Source organism: Panulirus ornatus, chromosome 20, assembly GCF_036320965.1.
Source record: "Panulirus ornatus isolate Po-2019 chromosome 20, ASM3632096v1, whole genome shotgun sequence".
Classification (NCBI taxonomy): Eukaryota; Metazoa; Arthropoda; class Malacostraca; order Decapoda; family Palinuridae; genus Panulirus; species Panulirus ornatus.
The window spans coordinates 73,232,650-73,252,312 of record NC_092243.1 but is presented as its reverse complement, the minus strand read 5'-3'; the positions used below and the strand labels follow the sequence as shown (position 1 = coordinate 73,252,312).

At 47.2% G+C, this 19,663-nt stretch overlaps 1 protein-coding gene across 4 annotated transcripts in view; it reads left to right on the top strand.

Moving 5' to 3' along the window:
• Positions 1 to 770: 770 nt before the first annotated feature.
• Positions 771 to 19,663, top strand: part of LOC139756136 (uncharacterized) — a 40,539-nt gene continuing 21,646 nt past the window's right edge. Inside the window, exons 1-2 of one of the 4 annotated variants that reach the window (XM_071675245.1) lie at positions 771 to 1,239; positions 8,930 to 9,227. In XM_071675245.1, the coding sequence (XP_071531346.1) occupies positions 873 to 1,239; positions 8,930 to 9,227 (665 nt within the window). In that variant the 5' untranslated portion in view covers positions 771 to 872. The remainder of the gene's footprint in view (positions 1,240 to 8,929; positions 9,228 to 19,663) is intronic. The other 3 variants (XM_071675246.1, XM_071675243.1, XM_071675244.1) reach the window with 3 other exon arrangements.

Sequence of the window (19,663 nt, the reverse complement as noted above, 5' to 3'; positions counted from 1 at the left end):
CGATCACCACCTGCACATCACTTGTACGTTCCGCACCATCTGTATCCCAACCAACACGACCCTCGCCATCTTCACACAACACTCCACGCATCATTTGTACACCACCTAACACCGCCCACACCATATGTATACCACCTGTGTACACCACCTGACAACCATCCACACCATCTGTACATCACCTGACATCATTCACAACACCTCCTCACATCGGCCACGCCACCTTTACATGACTTGAACCACGTACACCATCTGAACACCATCTAACACCGCTCACACCATCTGTACATCACCAAACACCGTTCACACCATCTGCACATCACCTGACACCGCCCACACCATCTGCACATTGCCTGTTCCGTCATCCACCATGTTTACACCACATACCACCTCTCATTTCCACCTGTACATCACCTAACACCATCTGTACACCGACCGAACACCATTCACACCTTCTGTTCACGAACGCACCGTGAACACCACACCACCTGTGAACTAAGTCAATGCCATCTTTGTCATTCCACCTACACTATGTCCATTCCACATTCGTCATTCCACCTACACTGTGTACATTCCACATTCACCACATTATCTTCACAACGTACACAATATCCTCAACCATCTGTACATCACATCTCATGGTTCTATACCACCTGAATGACACCCCCCGCGCCATCTGGCGTGGACATGCACACAAACAAACGAACGGACGCACAAACAAACACACACACAACCAATGCACACACACACACACACACACACACACACACACACACACACACACACACACACACACACACACACACACACACACACACACACCCACGAGCCGTATTACCACACAACTAAAAACAAACAAACAAACAAACAAACACATGCGCAAACAAACACGCATATCAAACACACACACACACACACACACACACACAAAAGTACCCGTATTTGCACAACACACACACACACACACACACGGTTCGACTATGGTGGGGTTTCTATCCCCCCGTGTGGTGGCGGCGCCGGCTGCCGCAGTCCACGGGCAGCTGATTAGCCTGGATGATGACGATGATGATGAGGAGGGGGAGGAGGTGGAGGATGCTGGGGAGCCGCCCTCGTGGCCACCGCCCATCTGGCCGCCCCCCCCGCCGCCGCCCTCCCTGCCGCCCATCCCCACGCCCTCGGAGCTGGGCTCGCCCTACGAGAATGTCCTCATCCCAACCATCCTGCACCCCGAGCCACACACAGGTACAGTAGTCCTGACCCATACAAACAACCAAACCCACCTCTTCCACCCCACCCACCACCCCTGAGAAAGCACATACCACCACCACCACAAGCAAGCGAGGCTCCTCTACCACCCAGGCAAACACCCCACCCTCACCCCCCATCCAACCAACCAACCAAAACACCCCCCCATCCAACCAACCAACCAAAACACCCCGCCCCGCCATCATCCAACCAACCAACACACCCCCCCATCCAACCAACCAACCAAAACACCCCGCCATCAACCAACCAACCAACCAAAACACCCCCCCATCCAACCAACCAACCAAAACACCCCGTCCCGCCATCATCCAACCAACCAACACACCCCCCCATCCAACCAACCAACCAAAACACCCCGCCATCAACCAACCAACCAACCAAAACACCCCGCCATCAACCAACCAACCAACTAAAACACCCCCCCATCCAACCAACCAACCAACCAAAACACCCCCCCATCCAACCAACCAACCAGCCAAAACACCCCGCCATCAACCAACCAACCAACCAAAACACCCCCTTCCCCCCCCTCCCCCCCATATGAACCTGTGTTACTCACCACAACAAGCAAGGCTCCTCTACCAACCAAACCACATCACCCCCTGCCAACCAAACACCTCCCTCCCTCCCTCCCTCCCTACATGAACCTGTGGTACTACATCATCAGATCATCAGTGTTGTACATTTTGCCGTACATGTACTGTGCACTTCAGGACTGCATACTCATCGTTTATATATATATATATATATATATATATATATATATATATATATATATATATATATATATATATATATATTCTCTTCATGGTAGCCGACATGGCATTGACAGAACTTGACCCCATCTGTTCCATGGTTGGCTGTAAAGATGGGATACTGATTTAAGCGAAAAAGGGAAACCACATTACAAACCGGAATTGAGTTCACCGGGTGTTTCTAAACCCCGGCAACTTAAGGTGGAGACATTTTAGAAAAGAAAAGGGCGGGAAACGAGGGGAAAAAGAATAGAACTCAACAGCCCCGAAGTGCTAGTAAAGGAGAAGGAGTCTTCGTCATCATGTTAGTCACTTGTGCCTCTTGTGGCTGGCTGGTCTCCAGGCAGGCAGAAGACTTCGCGGAGGGCCGGCCAGCCACGTGCCGTGTGTTTGAGGGTCCGGGACACGCACTACAAGAAAGCTCTCACGACCACATATGGAAATGACACCAGCAGAACCGAGAGGGGGAGGAGGAGGGAGGCAACATCGTGACACAGATGGTGAGGGGCGACGGCTGGAGTGAGCTGATGGCTGGCGCAGATGTGAAAGGAAGCGTTTTGGTGCCACTCTGGTCAAAAGATAGGTGGAGGAAAAAAGAGGCGCCCTAGATTTGCAGGCGGTACTCCCCAGTGGAGCGAATGAGACCTTTCTTATCATGGATTCGATGTTCTATAGAAGAAAATGTAATTGCTGAACCCACACAACATCCCCAGCTTCTGGGTAGGCTAATATGGGGTTTCCAGGGGAGAGAGATTGGAAGATAAAGGTTATATAACCTCGAGCGTTTATGGTATCTCCGGGTTGAATTACCGTGCTTTGAAATGTTGATGGTAGGAAGCTTGTGAGATTTAGATAAAGATTTATGTAGATATTGCGTTTACGCATTGTTGAATTTATGCTGTTACTGGTTCCATATTAGCATATGATGCGCAGGTGTGAACTGAGAGAGGAAATGCGTTCATTGCCAGAATTGGAAGGAGTATTGGGAGTTGGGAAAGGAAGGAAAGTAATTAGAAGAATGGAGAGTGGAAGGTTGAAGACAGCAGATCTTTACTAGTTGAAGAGATAAATGTGGCGGTGGAACAGACCCCTGAGAGGGGAGTTCGGAGGGAGAACACCACACCACCCATGACGGGATGGGAGGGAGAGATCATTCCACCGCAGACTACCACAATGGTACAGCTGGGGAGGAAAGTGTGCATCACAGACCAGAGGGAAGCGTTAAGGCCAGTCGAAGGGCATGATTAAGTCAGCCAAGCCTTGCGTCAGGCGTATACGCCGTAAGAGATGTCGAAGACCACGACAGATGATGTCGAAGACCACGACAGAAGATGTCGAAGACCCCGATAGAGGATTTACCTAAATCTGCCAAGAGATGAAGATCATTTAGGGGGGGACATATCAACGGTAGACCTTGCACCACAAAAGATCAAGAATAGACCTTACACCACAAAAGATCAACAGTTGACCTTTCACCACAAAAGACCAATAGTAGGCCTTGCACCACAAAAGACCAACAGTAGACCTTGCACCACAAATGTTTAGAGCTTGTGGTGTGAAAGAAGGGAGCGAGGTTCTGGTTGTTTAAGAAAGTGCGAATCGAGGAGAGTTTTATAGACTGTGGATACAGAGGTGTGAGCGATGGGGAGTGATAGAAAGGTTAGAACGGTCTCCGCTCTTAGGGACGGGGCTAGACCAAGGCACGTATCCATTAAGGAAAGGTTTGGGTCTAGAGAAATAGGCGTGGCAAGACCAGACCAGACCAGACTCGGTGGCACCCACCCCTTTTATGACGGGAGGAGCTGGGGCATGGGGAGGGCTATACGTCCCTCGTCCACATGTAGAGGAGAGAGAACCAATGAGAGTAGAGTGATGGAAAATGTAGGGGAGAGCTTAGGCCCTGTAGGAGGGAAGGATATGAGACGTGGTACCACACAGGGGTGACTATGGGAAACAAAGACCTGGTAAGTGTGGTCACACTTGTTACGGAATTACATTCCATGGGTTGATGAGGTCGGGCTACATCACCTGGAGCCGTCGGGGATGCTTTTGGTGGAGTGCCCGTGAACTCGACACACACACACCTCCACCGTCCCGTCTCCCTGGCGCAACGGTGACTCAAAGGACTTGGGGGATCCCACCGTCCCTCAGGAGTCCCACTTTAACCTGAAACATAACAGAGAGAATCCTTTTGTAAATGCTTCAAATGTAGACCAGACCAGAGTCCATAACACGACATGAAAGCGAGTGGCTTGTAAAGAAGGTGCTTCTGTAGTATTCCTAACCTCAACACCTTAAACCAGATACTCGTCAGACATCATCCAGTTGATCCACGGGAGTCTGGATAATCGAATGACGTAATGCTATGGTCTGGATTTGGCTTGTGTTGTGTCACTTGTACGAAGGCTAAACCTGGGGCTCAGCCGTGTTAGGCCATGGAAGTAAATATAGATGTTTTTGATATTTTTCAGACAATAACAATGGAATTGCAGCTTCGACAGACCATTGGTTCCTCTCGAGGGTTCCCAGTCTTCGTTATTGCAGTCCCAGTGAGTATGCTGCACTGCAGACGGCTCAGGCTGTTATATACGGATCATCCTCCCAGCTTTACGTAAAGTGCTGGACTTTGTACACAGCAGAACTGAAGGCGGAATGGGCATCGGGAGAAGAGGTTTGCGGTCCGAAACGCCAAAGGAAAACAACGGAATGCAAATTGTCTTAGACCACAAGGGTCCTTTCGAGGCTTTTTTGTAACTGATAGCATAGGAGGTCAGAAACAGGTTAGAGACGTAAGAGTAGAGCAGAGCGAGAGTGGTCGAACCTCCACTGAAGGTGGAAAGATGTAGTCGAAGTAGAGGCACTGATCTCCATCCCAGCCAGGATAACATCCGCTAGACTGGCAGCCACAGCTGGAGTCATCCCTGGCTGGCTGTGCGGTACAGGTCCGAGAGAAAGTCGATGTCGTCAGAGCTGTACAACGAAGACTGCTAATCCCTCTCGGGAGGTGCCAGAGTTTGGCGTTATGAGAGGGTTGTGCAACTTGCCTTTACTGTACGCCTTAGCGTATGTACGCTTATCGCACATCGTCGCTTCACGCGTACGATGTTTCCTTTTTTTTTCTCTCTCTCTCCCCGTCGACCCCCCTAGAATGCCATGTATAGCTACAAACTTGGTGTAGTGTTATGTGTGCCAAGTGTGCTCGGTCCTACACCTGCATTACACCTGTATGGTTGTGGTACACTTGGAATGCGTCGCACAGGTTGTATCAACACCCCAAGGTACACCCGCTACGCCTTGGGAGTGGAGGAAGTATTCGATGGGTTCAGTTGTCGCCTCGCTCATCACTTTGCGTCTCCGTACCTCTTTAATGTGTGTGTGTGTGTGTGTGTGTGTGTGTGTGTGTGTAAAATGACAGTGCCATGACTGGGAGGCCGCGATAAGATGGAAGTGTATGATGACTGTATGACGTTGCGCTTGTGATATACGGTAAGATTTGACGTTTTCAAGACGGTTTACTTTCTTGCTACACATTTCCTGGCTATACCTACGTACACTTTCGGATGCACCTACGGCACCTGCCAACACCCAGGGAGGTTGTCAGCGTTGGTAATGGTGTAGACACAGCCTCTTGACAACATTTTAGACTGGACTTCATCAAGCCACCCATACCAAGGTCGGGCGGTCCTGACCTTTGACTTTGCAAACCTCTCCGTCCCGAGAGAACGTCAGGGTCAAGTTGAACTTCTCTGACAGAGACAGACAGACAGACGGTAGACGGGATTGACCACACTGCGTGTGTCTTTCCCACAGCGACGCGTTAGTGAGAGAACCAGGCGTTCAGTGCTAGGCAAATATCAGCTGACGTGCTGGGAACAGCTGACAGAATCAAATATCAGCTGACGTGCTAGGAACAGCTGATAGAATCAAATATCAGATGACGTGCTGGGAACAACTGACAGAATCAAATATCAGCTGACGTTCTAGGAACAGCTGACAGACAAAGATCAGCTGACGTGCTAGGAACAGCTGACAGAATCAAATATCAGCTGACGTTCTAGGAACAGCTGACAGACAAAGATCAGCTGACGTGCTAGGACCTCCTGACAGAGACAAACATCAACTGACGGCGACGTGGTAGGAACAGCTGACAGAGTAAACAAAACATTATTTACCGATGCACCGAGAGAAACGCGTAACATGGCTCCGTATCAACATAGGGCAAACTAAAGATGTGTTTGTCTTGTTGAATGATGCAGTCGGCCCAGTTTTGTGTAATCACCAGTGGGATAAAGGATTGTTGATGGACGGAACACAAGCCATAGTTTGTGTTGCTGTTGTTGGAGGCAACACACACACACACACACACACACACACACACTCTCCAGTCTTCAACAAACAGAGGACTTAAATGAAGAACTGTTCGTGTCTGTGTAGGTGATACAGATGGCTGTTTGAAGTCTGAGCAGCGAAGGCTACGAACTGAAGAAGTGCCACTGCTGGGGAACCTGTTCACTGCCCACACACGCTGGCGTCACTCACTCACACCCGGAGTTTCGCTGTATTTTACAATACGCCTGAAGCGTCTTGACGTGTTGACAGACGGAGATGTTTGGTTCCAGAGAGAGAGAGAGAGAGAGAGACATGAGTCCTCACACCTCAGCGTCAGCTTGTACGTAAGCTTGACCTAATGGTAAGCTGGCGGAGTGTACGACCTACGACGAGTCACCATGGGGTGGTCGTTATGGTGTCCGGGGTCGTGCGCGACCTTGTGCAGATGGTCACACACAGTGGATGTTCTGACTGACCGTCTCCCACGCCATGTGTGGATAGATCGGTAGGTAGGTAGGTAGATAGATGGAAGTGGTGTGTATAGATGATTTGCCACAGGCGCAAAACAGCTGACCCAGAATCTCGATGAAACGAAGCTGGTCCGTCGGGGGTGTAGGAACAGAAGGGTGGATCCAGCTGCACCTTAGGACAGCTGGTCCATCGGGGGGCGTAGGAACAGGAGGGTGGATCCAGCTGCACTATAGAATAGCTGGTCCGTCGGGGGCGTAGGAACAGGAGGGTGGATCCAGCTGCATCAGCATATAACAGCTGCTACAGCCTGGGGAAGACGCAGCTGATCCAGTTGTAGGTGGGTCTACAAGACCATTGCATGACGGTACGACCCTTTGAGCACCACGACGGTACGACCCTTGGAGCACGACGGTACGACCCATGGAGCTCGACGGTACGACCCATGGGTGTGGTGACCTGGCCTCTGACCCCCGACCACTTTAAGGTCAGGTCGCAGGGCAGACCTTCATTGACCAAGGTCAGTCCTATCGAATGGAAGGGTCCGTACCGTCGTGCTGTAAGGGTCCGTACCGTCGTGTTCCCAGGGTCCGTACCGTCGTGTTCCCAGGGTCCGTACCGTCGTGTTCCCATGGTCCGTACCGTCGTGTTCCCAGGGTCCGTACCGTCGTGTTCCCAAGGTCTGTACCGTCGTGTTCCCAGGGTCCGTACCGTCGTGTTCCCAGGGTCCGTACCGTCGTGTTCCCAGGGTTCGTACCGTCGTGTTCCCATGGTCCGTACCGTCGTGTTCCCAGGGTCCGTACCGTCGTGTTCCCAGGGTCCGTACCGTCGTGTTCCCAAGGTTTCGTACCGTCGTGTTCCCAGGGTCCGTACCGTCGTGTTCCTAAGGTTTCGTACCGTCGTACTTCAAGGAGTCGTACCGTCGTGCTCTCATGACCCGTACCCTGGTAACCAAGGGTCAGCTCCACGTAATTATCCCAGCGAATCGTACCGGTAGACGACCCCAGCACCAGTGAACAGCAGGCCAGGTCCGTCCTCAGTGTGGAAGACCGTACATTCTCCTTCCTTGGTTTTTGGTTTAGGCTGTGTGATTGTGCCAAGGTTCGATGGCCATTATGTTGTTGTGTGGATGTCAACTGATCACGTAGTTGTCATTGATATTGCAAGTCCCTGGTGTTCTGTAGAAGGTATGTTCTCCATGTTGATTTGTCCTTTTCTCTTTTTATTTTTTTTTGACTATTTAGTTTCTTTAGAATGTTGTTAGTAAAATGTTTTGGTTACTGAGTAGTGCGCTGTGTTGCTGTTGTTTGATATGCAGTAAGATATGAGCATAAATATTTGTAGTTGACATTATTATTATTATTATTTATTTGTTGTGCTTGTGGTCGAAGATTTAGTCTTGATGCTTAGAATGTTAAGTTAATTACGACTGTGATGTTTTGATAGTAGATGGCGCTTGAAAATGGTGAATGTGTGTGTGTGAGTATATATATATATATATATATATATATATATATATATATATATATATATATATATATATATGTATATATATGTATATATATGTAATATATATATATATATATATATATATATATATATATATATATATATATATATATATATATATATATATACGACGGTACCTGTGTGCAGGATGGTAGTGATCGAGGTGGCTAAGGTCGAGAATGTTGATTTGAAGATGTTGATCTATGTTAATGTGTGGTGACCCTTGTGTTTATATAGTGTCAGAGAGAGAGAGAGAGAGAGAGAGAGAGAGAGAGAGAGAGAGAGAGAGAGAGAGAGAGAGAGAGAGCACGTTTTAACATTATTAACCACGACGGTGCTTGTGTTAAAAAGTGTTGTGGGAGAGCATGTTTACAGTGTTAATTACACAGGGGGGAGGGGTTGCCTGCGCTCAGAATGCTGATGCCGACTGAAGTGATTGGTGGTATATGCAGATGATGCGCTTTATTTATATACTTTTTTTTTTTTCCTTCCATTCCGCCCGTTTTCTTTCATCCTTGACGAAGAAGATGGATGGTGTTGTTGTAGGCCGGTGATGCCCTAATTTCTTCACCGTGTCCCCTTTTTCTCCCCGTCCCCCCCGGCAGATGGTGAGGGCGTCGGCAGAATAACCGAGAACAGGGCCAGCAGCCGAGCCTCGGACCGAGAGAGCCGGACTTCGGACAGAGAGAGCCGAGCTTCGGACAGGGAGAGCCGAACTTCGGACAGGGAGAGCCGAACTTCGGATCGGGAGAGCCGGATTTCGGACCGCGACGGGCGGACGTCGGTGGCGAGTCGGGTGTCGGAGGCCACGTCCGACTGGTCCATATACGACGTGCCGCCCCCTCCCAAGACGGTAGGGGGCAGCGACAGGGGCTCCCTCTCGTACCGTAGCCAAACATCAGAGTAAGTAACCACCCCTCTTACCCCTTTCTTCTTCTTCTTCTCCTTCCTCTTTGTCACGTACACGTGAAGCAGTCGGATCTATGTCACCCACACCTGAAGGGGTGGGTTAAAGTGGTGATCTATGTCACCCACACCTGAAGGGTTGGGTCATAGTGTTGATCTGTGTTACATACACCTGAAGGGGTGGGTCACAGTGTTGGTCTGTGTCACCCACACCTGAAGGGTTGGGTCATAGTGTTGATCTGTGTCACCTACTCCTGAAGGGGTGGGTCAAAGTGGTGATCTATGTCACCGACACCTGAAGGGGTGGGTTAAGGTGTTGATCTGTGTCACGCATACCTGAAGGGGTGGGTCACGTTGTTAATCTGTGTCACCCATACCTGAAGGGGTGGGTCATGGTGTTGATGTGTGTCACCCACACCTGAAGGGGTGGGTTAAGGTGTTGATCTGTGTCACATATATACACATCTTCTTAATTTCTTAACTGATCACATATGCTGATGATATACATGCGGTCGTCACACACCTGCTCCGTATATGTGGTCGTCACGCCAACTGTACACATGACTTTGTCAGATATACTGCTCGATGTATGCACACCGTTCTCACACCTGCCACTTACATATTGTCCATGGTTGTCACATAAGCATGGAGGGGGGGGGGAGACTGGGCTTGAGATAAAGGGGGTGGGGGTTATAAGGGTGAGGGGGCACATCAGGTGCCAAAGCACCCCTGAATCTGGGCCCAAGGGGAGCCTTGCCCTTTTTTTGGGGGGGCGCGCCACCCCCCGCCCCCAGAGTTCGAACAACAGACATATCCCACACACATGGTATGTCAACAGATCCCTCAATTTCAGTCAGATCAGAGGAAAAAAATTAGATAATGGAGGATCCTGAAGTGTATCAGCACACAGTACCACAAAGAAACCTGAAATACATCTAACAACTAAATCGCATTGCATCAAATTAATTATGATAGATCCATATGAAATAAGGTCTATTTATTATTAATTAGCTTTCCCAAAATAGAACTGACACCATAATTAGATGGCTGATACACAAGAACACTGTGGGATACACTTTTTTTTTTTTATATCAAATGGGATTCTGTAAATATGTGGGGAATCCATTTGAATATGTAATGTGCAAATTTCCTGTTTGGAAGGGATGTTGTTGCTGTGGATAATAATAGCACCTTGTTTTCTGTGGGTCAGTTTTATTTGATTTTCCTTCTGGTTGATTGGTTCTCCCTGATTCAAAAATCATGCGTGATGACCAAAAAAAGAAAAAAAAAATGTATACGTATTTATATATATATATATATCAAACTTTTTTTTTCATTTGACATATTTCAGATTTAGGGGTTGATTAACTTCGATGGTAAATAATACAAAAATAATTTTTTTCCCACGATTATTATGGGAATAATACGAATAACTAATTTTTTTTATGAGTGGCCTTATTTGAAAACCTTCAACAGTTCCTTGACTATCTTGTTAAAGTGTTGTTATTTGCCGTAATGTGCTTTTGCCATGTATGCCTTCGCATGTTTACCTCTTTTGGCCATGTTGTTACAAGCTGCCCTCGCCAGCATAGCGGCAGTTAGCTGAAACTACAACTGGTAGTTAACATATTCACAACAAGGACAGTCGATTCAAATATCGTAGAGAGGAAGAAAATATTAGAATTTTTTTGTTTGTTTGTTTTTGTGTTTGATTTTGTTTCGGTGGGGAGGGATGGTATGAGATGGAGGAGGGGGAAGGGAAGAGGGGGGGTTACACGGAGGTTATGATTAAGTGGGGGGGGTGAGGTGGGGTGGGGGGGTTAAGTTGTGTGTCTCCCTGGCCCGTCCATATAGTATGTCCCAGGTTAATACTGTTATTACCATGAGTCACAAGTATAACACACAGGTTAGCCACAACCCCCCCACACCTGCCTGCTGAAGTCCATACTGAACATCTTTCTAATTATTTCAGGGTTCCCGAGGGGGGGGGGGGGAACAGGGAGAGAAAAGAAAAATCAGGATTTTGACATTTTTTTTAGTCTTCACAAAAAATTAAGGAAAATTAATGGAATTTTCAAAATATTTATAAGTTTTTGTTTTAAAAAAAAGAGTGAAATGAGAAATACCAGGGTATTATTGTTGATATTTTAGTAATACATTACCACACACAGCAAAGTGTTTTTATATTCTGTGGAAATATATATATATATATATATATATATATATATATATATATATATATATATATATATATATATATATATATATATATATATGCAAATCAGATGTTATTTGGGGTTGAAGGTGGCTCAGAGGAAGGTGTTAGGAGAGGTCAACTATTAAAATTATCCCTCCTCCATGTCAGTGAGTCATGTGTAGTGGTGTGAACTGGACTGAGAATATATATGTAGATTGGTTCATCGTAAGCTGTACGTCTGGGTCCAACACGTCCATATCAGCCAGGTCTTAGTACCTTGGATGCTTATGAGGTTTAGCTGAGTTACTGGAGCATGATATGTCTGGGGAGACGTTGTTATTTGTGTGGGGAGACGTGGTTATTTGTGTGGGGAGACGTGGTTATTTGTCTGGGGAGAAGAGGTTATTTGTCCTGGGGAGACGTGACTATATGTCTAGGGAGATGTGACTGTATGTCTGGGGAGACGTGGCTGTATGTCTGAGGAGACGTGACTATGTCTGGGGAGACGTGACTGTATGTCTGGGGAGACGTGACTATATGTCTGGAGAGATGTGACTGTATGTCTGGGGAGACATGGCTGTATGTCTAGGGAGACGTGACTGTGTGACGTGACGTATCCTACCAGTTCGTCGCCACCAGAGTCGTGTTCACTCCATGATCCTAACGCTTCCTTGAGGCCAGGCCAGGTTGTTCTCGAGGTTGTAGTAGACAAGGCACAGTGGAGTCCCACCAGTGTTGTGGCACGGCACGACCCGAGGCTACGACAGGAGCCAACCCGAACTGGTCTGTCTGTGTGGTTGTGGGGTTGACCCCAGGTCTGCCTTGTGTTGACGTGGGGGAGGGGGAGGGGAATTTCGAGCGAGTGTTCACTGAGGGGCTGGTACGAAGTAGAGGGGAAGGGGGGGTGTTTGTTTACACGCGAGGGCGTTAACGTATGGGGAACAGGTAATGGCCAGACCACTGTCTTCTAACGAGGTTGCTAATGACCAAATAATAAGACGTAACATACATTTCTGTTCTGTATAGATGGGGGTTTAGGATGATAGGCCACTGTAAAGAGAGCTGTTATCCCCCACCTGCAGTATTACCAGCTGGCAAGGGGAACGCCTCAGACGACCGAAGCATAACAAACGTGAAATTTTGTAGTGCACAGAGAGAGAGAGAGAGAGAGAGAGAGAGAGAGAGAGAGAGAGAGAGAGAGAGAGAGAGAGAGAGAGAGAGAGAGAGAGAATGATCAATACGACACCCAGCTGGGTTTGCCATACCCAATACGACACCCAGCTGGGTTTGCCATACCCAATACGACACCCATCTGGGTTTGCCATACATACTAAACTGCTCACACCACAAACCTAATAATTATGCAGAATATTTCACCTTTTCTTTTTTAAGGTGAGAACAATGGAAGTAAGGGGAGTGGGGGAGGAATGGGATGTATTTAGGGAATCAGTGATGGATTGCGCAAAAGATGCTTGTGGCATGAGAAGAGTGGGAGGTGGGTTGATTAGAAAGGGTAGTGAGTGGTGGGATGAAGAAGTAAGAGTATTAGTGAAAGAGAAGAGAGAGGCATTTGGACGATTTTTGCAGGGAAAAAATGCAATTGAGTGGGAGATGTATAAAAGAAAGAGACAGGAGGTCAAGAGAAAGGTGCAAGAGGTGAAAAAAAGGGCAAATGAGAGTTGGGGTGAGAGAGTATCATTAAATTTTAGGGAGAATAAAAAGATGTTCTGGAAGGAGGTAAATAAAGTGCGTAAGACAAGGGAGCAAATGGGAACTTCAGTGAAGGGCGCAAATGGGGAGGTGATAACAAGTAGTGGTGATGTGAGAAGGAGATGGAGTGAGTATTTTGAAGGTTTGTTGAATGTGTTTGATGATAGAGTGGCAGATATAAGGTGTTTTGGTCGAGGTGGTGTGCAAAGTGAGAGGGTTAGGGAAAATGATTTGGTAAACAGAGAAGAGGTAGTCAAAGCTTTGCGGAAGATGAAAGCCGGCAAGGCAGCAGGTTTGGATGGTATTGCAGTGGAATTTATTAAAAAAGGGGGTGACTGTATTGTTGAGTGGTTGGTAAGGTTATTTAATGTATGTATGACTCATGGTGAGGTGCCTGAGGATTGGCGGAATGCGTGCATAGTGCCATTGTACAAAGGCAAAGGGGATAAGAGTGAGTGCTCAAATTACAGAGGTATAAGTTTGTTGAGTATTCCTGGTAGATTATATGGGAGGGTATTGATTGAGAGGGTGAAGGCATGTACAGAGCATCAGATTGGGGAAGAGCAGTGTGGTTTCAGAAGTGGTAGAGGATGTGTGGATCAGGTGTTTGCTTTGAAGAATGTATGTGAGAAATACTTAGAAAAGCAAATGGATTTGTATGTAGCATTTATGGATCTGGAGAAGGCATATGATAGAGTTGATAGAGATGCTCTGTGGAAGGTATTAAGAATATATGGTGTGGGAGGCAAGTTGTTAGAAGCAGTGAAAAGTTTTTATCGAGGATGTAAGGCATGTGTACGTGTAGGAAGAGAGGAAAGTGATTGGTTCTCAGTGAATGTAGGTTTGCGGCAGGGGTGTGTGATGTCTCCATGGTTGTTTAATTTGTTTATGGATGGGGTTGTTAGGGAGGTAAATGCAAGAGTTTTGGAAAGAGGGGCAAGTATGAAGTCTGTTGGGGATGAGAGAGCTTGGGAAGTGAGTCAGTTGTTGTTCGCTGATGACACAGCGCTGGTGGCTGATTCATGTGAGAAACTGCAGAAGCTGGTGACTGAGTTTGGTAAAGTGTGTGGAAGAAGAAAGTTAAGAGTAAATGTGAATAAGAGCAAGGTTATTAGGTACAGTAGGGTTGAGGGTCAAGTCAATTGGGAGGTGAGTTTGAATGGAGAAAAACTGGAGGAAGTGAAGTGTTTTAGATATCTGGGAGTGGATCTGGCAGCGGATGGAACTATGGAAGCGGAAGTGGATCATAGGGTGGGGGAGGGGGCGAAAATTCTGGGGGCCTTGAAGAATGTGTGGAAGTCGAGAACATTATCTCGGAAAGCAAAAATGGGTATGTTTGAAGGAATAGTGGTTCCAACAATGTTGTATGGTTGCGAGGCGTGGGCTATGGATAGAGTTGTGCGCAGGAGGATGGATGTGCTGGAAATGAGATGTTTGAGGACAAGGTGTGGTGTGAGGTGGTTTGATCGAGTGAGTAACGTAAGGGTAAGAGAGATGTGTGGAAATAAAAAGAGCGTGGTTAAGAGAGCAGAAGAGGGTGTTTTGAAGTGGTTTGGGCACATGGAGAGGATGAGTGAGGAAAGATTGACCAAGAGGATATATGTGTCGGAGGTGGAGGGAACAAGGAGAAGAGGGAGACCAAATTGGAGGTGGAAAGATGGAGTGAAAAAGATTTTGTGTGATCGGGGCCTGAACATGCAGGAGGGTGAAAGGAGGGCAAGGAACAGAGTGAATTGGAGCGATGTGGTATACCGGGGCTGACGTGCTGTCAGTGGATTGAATCAAGGCATGTGAAGCGTCTGGGGTAAACCATGGAAAGCTGTGTAGGTATGTATATTTGCGTGTGTGGACGTATGTATATACATGTGTATGGGGGTGGGTTGTGCCATTTCTTTCGTCTGTTTCCTTGCGCTACCTCGCAAACGCGGGAGACAGCGACAAAGTATAAAAAAAAAAAAAAAATCTTCCATTTCGAGTTGGAGAGTCACGTATCTGACCTTTTTAACATGAAATTTTCATTTTTTGTTTTTTTTTTTTGTTTGAAGAGTTGTGGACCATCGAGAACTCAATCGAGAGATGGTGCATCCACAGGTAGATAAACCCTTTAGCCACCTGTGTGTAAAGATGTGTGGTCCATGTGTGGCCACGCACGCAGACAGACAGTGTGGTCCATGTGTGGCCGCGCACGCAGACAGTTAGTGTGGTCCATATGTGGCCATGCACGCAGACATAGTGTGGTCCATGTGTGGCCACACACGGGCCATGCACGCGGACAGATAGTGTGGCCATGCACGCAGACAGATAGTTAGTGTGGTCCATGTGTGGCCACACACGTAGACATAGTGTGGTACATGTGTGGCCACGCACGCAGACAGATAGTATGGTCTGTGTGGCCATGCACGCAGACGGATAGTGTGGTCTATGTGTGGCCATGCACGGAGACAGTGTGGTCTATGTGTGGCCATGCACGCAGACAGATAGTGTGGTCTGTGTGGCCATGCACGCAGACAGACAGTGTGGTCTATGTGTGGCCACGCACGCAGACAAATAGTTATGAGTCGTGAAACAGCGGAGGAAGTTATGGGCGCGTGCCTGATTTACATTTTTTTCTCGCATGTTCGTTTTGAGATAGGTAGATAGACATGTACTTTGCCCCAGTGGCCAGTCCCAGTATTGAACTCTCTCGAGGCTGGCGATGACTTTAGGGAATGGTTGGAAAAAAACAGGAGTGAATAGATGGAATATTAGATGTTCAGTATGTACACTCCTATATATATGTGGAGTGGACAGGGATTTATGTACGGCATATATATTGTGTCCAATGCTGTGTGTACAGGGTATATATATTGTGTCTAATGCTGTGTGTACAGTATATATATATATATATATATATATATATATATTTTTTTTTTTTTTTTTTTTTTTTATACTTTGTCGCTGTCTCCCGCGTTTGCGAGGTAGCGCAAGGAAACAGACGAAAGAAATGGCCCAACCCCCCCCCCCCATACACATGTACATACACACGTCCACACACGCAAATATACATACCTACACAGCTTTCCATGGTTTACCCCAGACGCTTCACATGCCTTGATTCAATCCACTGACAGCACGTCAACCCCTGTATACCACATCGCTCCAATTCACTCTATTCCTTGCCCTCCTTTCACCCTCCTGCATGTTCAGGCCCCGATCACACAAAATCTTTTTCACTCCATCTTTCCACCTCCAATTTGGTCTCCCTCTTCTCCTCGTTCCCTCCACCTCCGACACATATATCCTCTTGGTCAATCTTTCCTCACTCATTCTCTCCATGTGCCCAAACCATTTCAAAACACCCTCTTCTGCTCTCTCAACCACGCTCTTTTTATTTCCACACATCTCTCTTACCCTTACGTTACTTACTCGATCAAACCACCTCACACCACACATTGTCCTCAAACATCTCATTTCCAGCACATCCATCCTCCTGCGCACAACTCTATCCATAGCCCACGCCTCGCAACCATACAACATTGTTGGAACCACCATTCCCTCAAACATACCCATTTTTGCTTTCCGAGATAATGTTCTCGACTTCCACACATTTTTCAAGGCTCCCAAAATTTTCGCCCCCTCCCCCACCCTATGATCCACTTCCGCTTCCATGGTTCCATCCGCTGCCAGATCCACTCCCAGATATCTAAAACACTTCACTTCCTCCAGTTTTTCTCCATTCAAACTCACCTCCCAATTGACTTGACCCTCAACCCTACTGTACCTAATAACCTTGCTCTTATTCACATTTACTCTTAACTTTCTTCTTCCACACACTTTACCAAACTCAGTCACCAGCTTCTGCAGTTTCTCACATGAATCAGCCACCAGCGCTGTATCATCAGCGAACAACAACTGACTCACTTCCCAGTCCAGTGCTCTGGATTTAAGTCTGCGCCACTGACTCAGTTCAGTTCAAAGTTTTATTGTCAAGAGAGAGAGAGAGAGAGAGAGAGAGAGAGAGAGAGAGAGAGAGAGAGAGAGAGAGAGAGAGAGAGAGAGAGAAGATTAGCGTGGGGAAGTCTACCCCTGGAGGGGACCATCTCTCCATCCACACATTGCGATGAGTTGAATGACAATCATTAGGCAATGAAAAGGTAGTTTGGCGTGGTGGTGGTGGTGGTGTGGGGGCAGTTGACGTGGTTAAAAAAAAAAAAAAAAACTGGGTGTTAGCGAGGGTTAAGGGGAAGGTGAGGATGGGGGAGGTTTGAGGGGATGTTGGTGGGTCGGTGGGGCAGGGGTGGGGAGGGGGGGGGGGAGCGGCCGGCTTATCCCACGTGAAGCCCGCATCAGCTGATCCAGCGTAAACACGGATCAGCTGATCGCCCCTTCCCTCCCTCCCACCGCCGGTCTCTCTCTCTCCCGGACTTAACCATATATTTTGTATTTCGAAACATTGCATGCATTGTGTTGCAGCAGCAGCAGCAGCTGGAGCTGGAGCTGGTGATGAAATAACCAGCAGTGCGGAGTATATTCTCTTTTTTTTTTATAATATTTATTTTTATTGTATTTTACAGGTGATTTCGCGCGGTAAATCAGAATGTTCGCGGATCTAGTCGGAGGGAATCCGGATTGAGGGGGATGGCCGGGTGCGCAGGCAGACGGGGGCAGATCTGGCCACAAATGCGGATGTCTGAAAACGCACCTGTGTCAACAGAGAGAGAGCGCACACACACACACACACAGAGGTTAGGGGGGGGGGCAGGCAGGCAGCACTAGGTGGTTCAGCTCCGGTTATAGGTATTGTTGGGGGGATGACGTGATTGGCTGAGACCTTGTAGGTCAAGGGTCGTTGCATACAGTGGCCACACGCTTTTCGAACGGATTGGGAGGAGGGGGGGGGGGTTGGCCAATATTTTTTTTCTTTTAATAATTCTTTTTTTGCGATTATTTTGTTTATATAAGATAAGATAAGATAAGATACTTTATTCGTCAAATTGTTATACAAAATGTAATACAAAATGAAATTCGTTTTGGCTTTAGAGCTCCTTAGTAGTTGTAAAAAAAAAAAAAAAAAAAAATAAAATATTAACAAGAAATATTGCATAGGTTATTTCATATAAAATGTTACTTTGCTATTGTGTACATGCGATATCAGCTTGTCACCATCCCTATCATGAACCATCACCTATAGTTATCATGAAACTTAAAGCTAGAAGTTATAGTGATGATAGATGATTGAAAAGCAGAATGCTTTTAGGTACAAACGACTTTTTGTATCTATCAGTGTGCAGCTTGGGCAGAGCTAGCCTTCTACCAGTCGACTACCATTAATCTTAGCTTGATGGAATTAGATGCAGTTTGGGCAATGCTTTTTTGTACGGTTTTTCTCGCGTACTTTTAAGTATGTTTTTGACACGTGAAGTACGGCATAGGTGGGTGATTGAGGTAAAGGTGGGGGGTGGTGTGGGAGGGTGGAGATGAGGTTACGCTGGTGGGAGTTGGTTTGGGGGACGATGTTAACAGTGGGTTAACTGAGAAGACAGGTTTAGCTTTTGATCGAGTGGGTCTTAGAGGAGGCACTTGACAATGTGTGTGTCTGGTGTGTTATCTAACACCCTCAGTCAGCTAGGTGTGTGTATGTGTGTGTGTGTGTGTGTGTGTGTGTGTGTATGGTGTGTGTGTGTGTGTGTGTGTGTGTGTGTGTGTGTGTGTGTGTGTGATGAGCAAGTGTTTGTGTCAGAGGTTGGACTAGGGCCTCTGTGGGAACTGTATGTATGTCCCATGATTGTTTGGTTGTCTAGTTTCTTGAATATTGTTGTGGTTTCGTCTCGCGTTTTGTGTATAACTACCCCAAGGAGTCTCTATCCAGATTCTCCTTCTGCAGCCCAAGACTGCGCTGCTTCCAGTAGCAGGGTGATCTCAACTCCTTAAGAGTGAGACGTTCTTTAATGAGACGGTACTTCCAGTAACCTCGGGCAAGTGGAATTGGTAACACTCACAAACACACATATCCCCCCCCCCCCCCCAATACTTGATGGCCATTTCCCACGTTTGCGAGGTAGCGTTAGGAACACGAAAATAGGTCACACCCGTTCGCATCGATTCTGTAGCTGTCATGTATTATGCACCGAAACCAAAGCTCTCTCTCCACATCCAGACGCCACAGACTTTTCCGTGGTTTACCTCGGACGCTGCAAATGCCCTGGTTCAATCCATTGGCAGCACGTCGACCCCTGTATACCGCGTCGTTCCAGTTCAATCTATCCTGTGCACGCCGTTAACCTTCCTGCATAGGAAATCGTGGTTATGGTGCATTACACATGACAGCTAGAGATTAACCGTGAGCGGATGCGGCCTTTCTTCGTCTGTTCTTGGCGCGACTTTAATAACGCGGGAAACGGCGATCAAGTATAAAAAAAAAAAGTCTAAGGCTTTGTGACTTGGAGGCCAGGTGGGTGGATGGGGGACTGGGGAGTAACTTGGTATAGCACTTGACAACACAACTCACACAACCTCATTCTTCTTCACTGTATTTCTTCTACCTTGT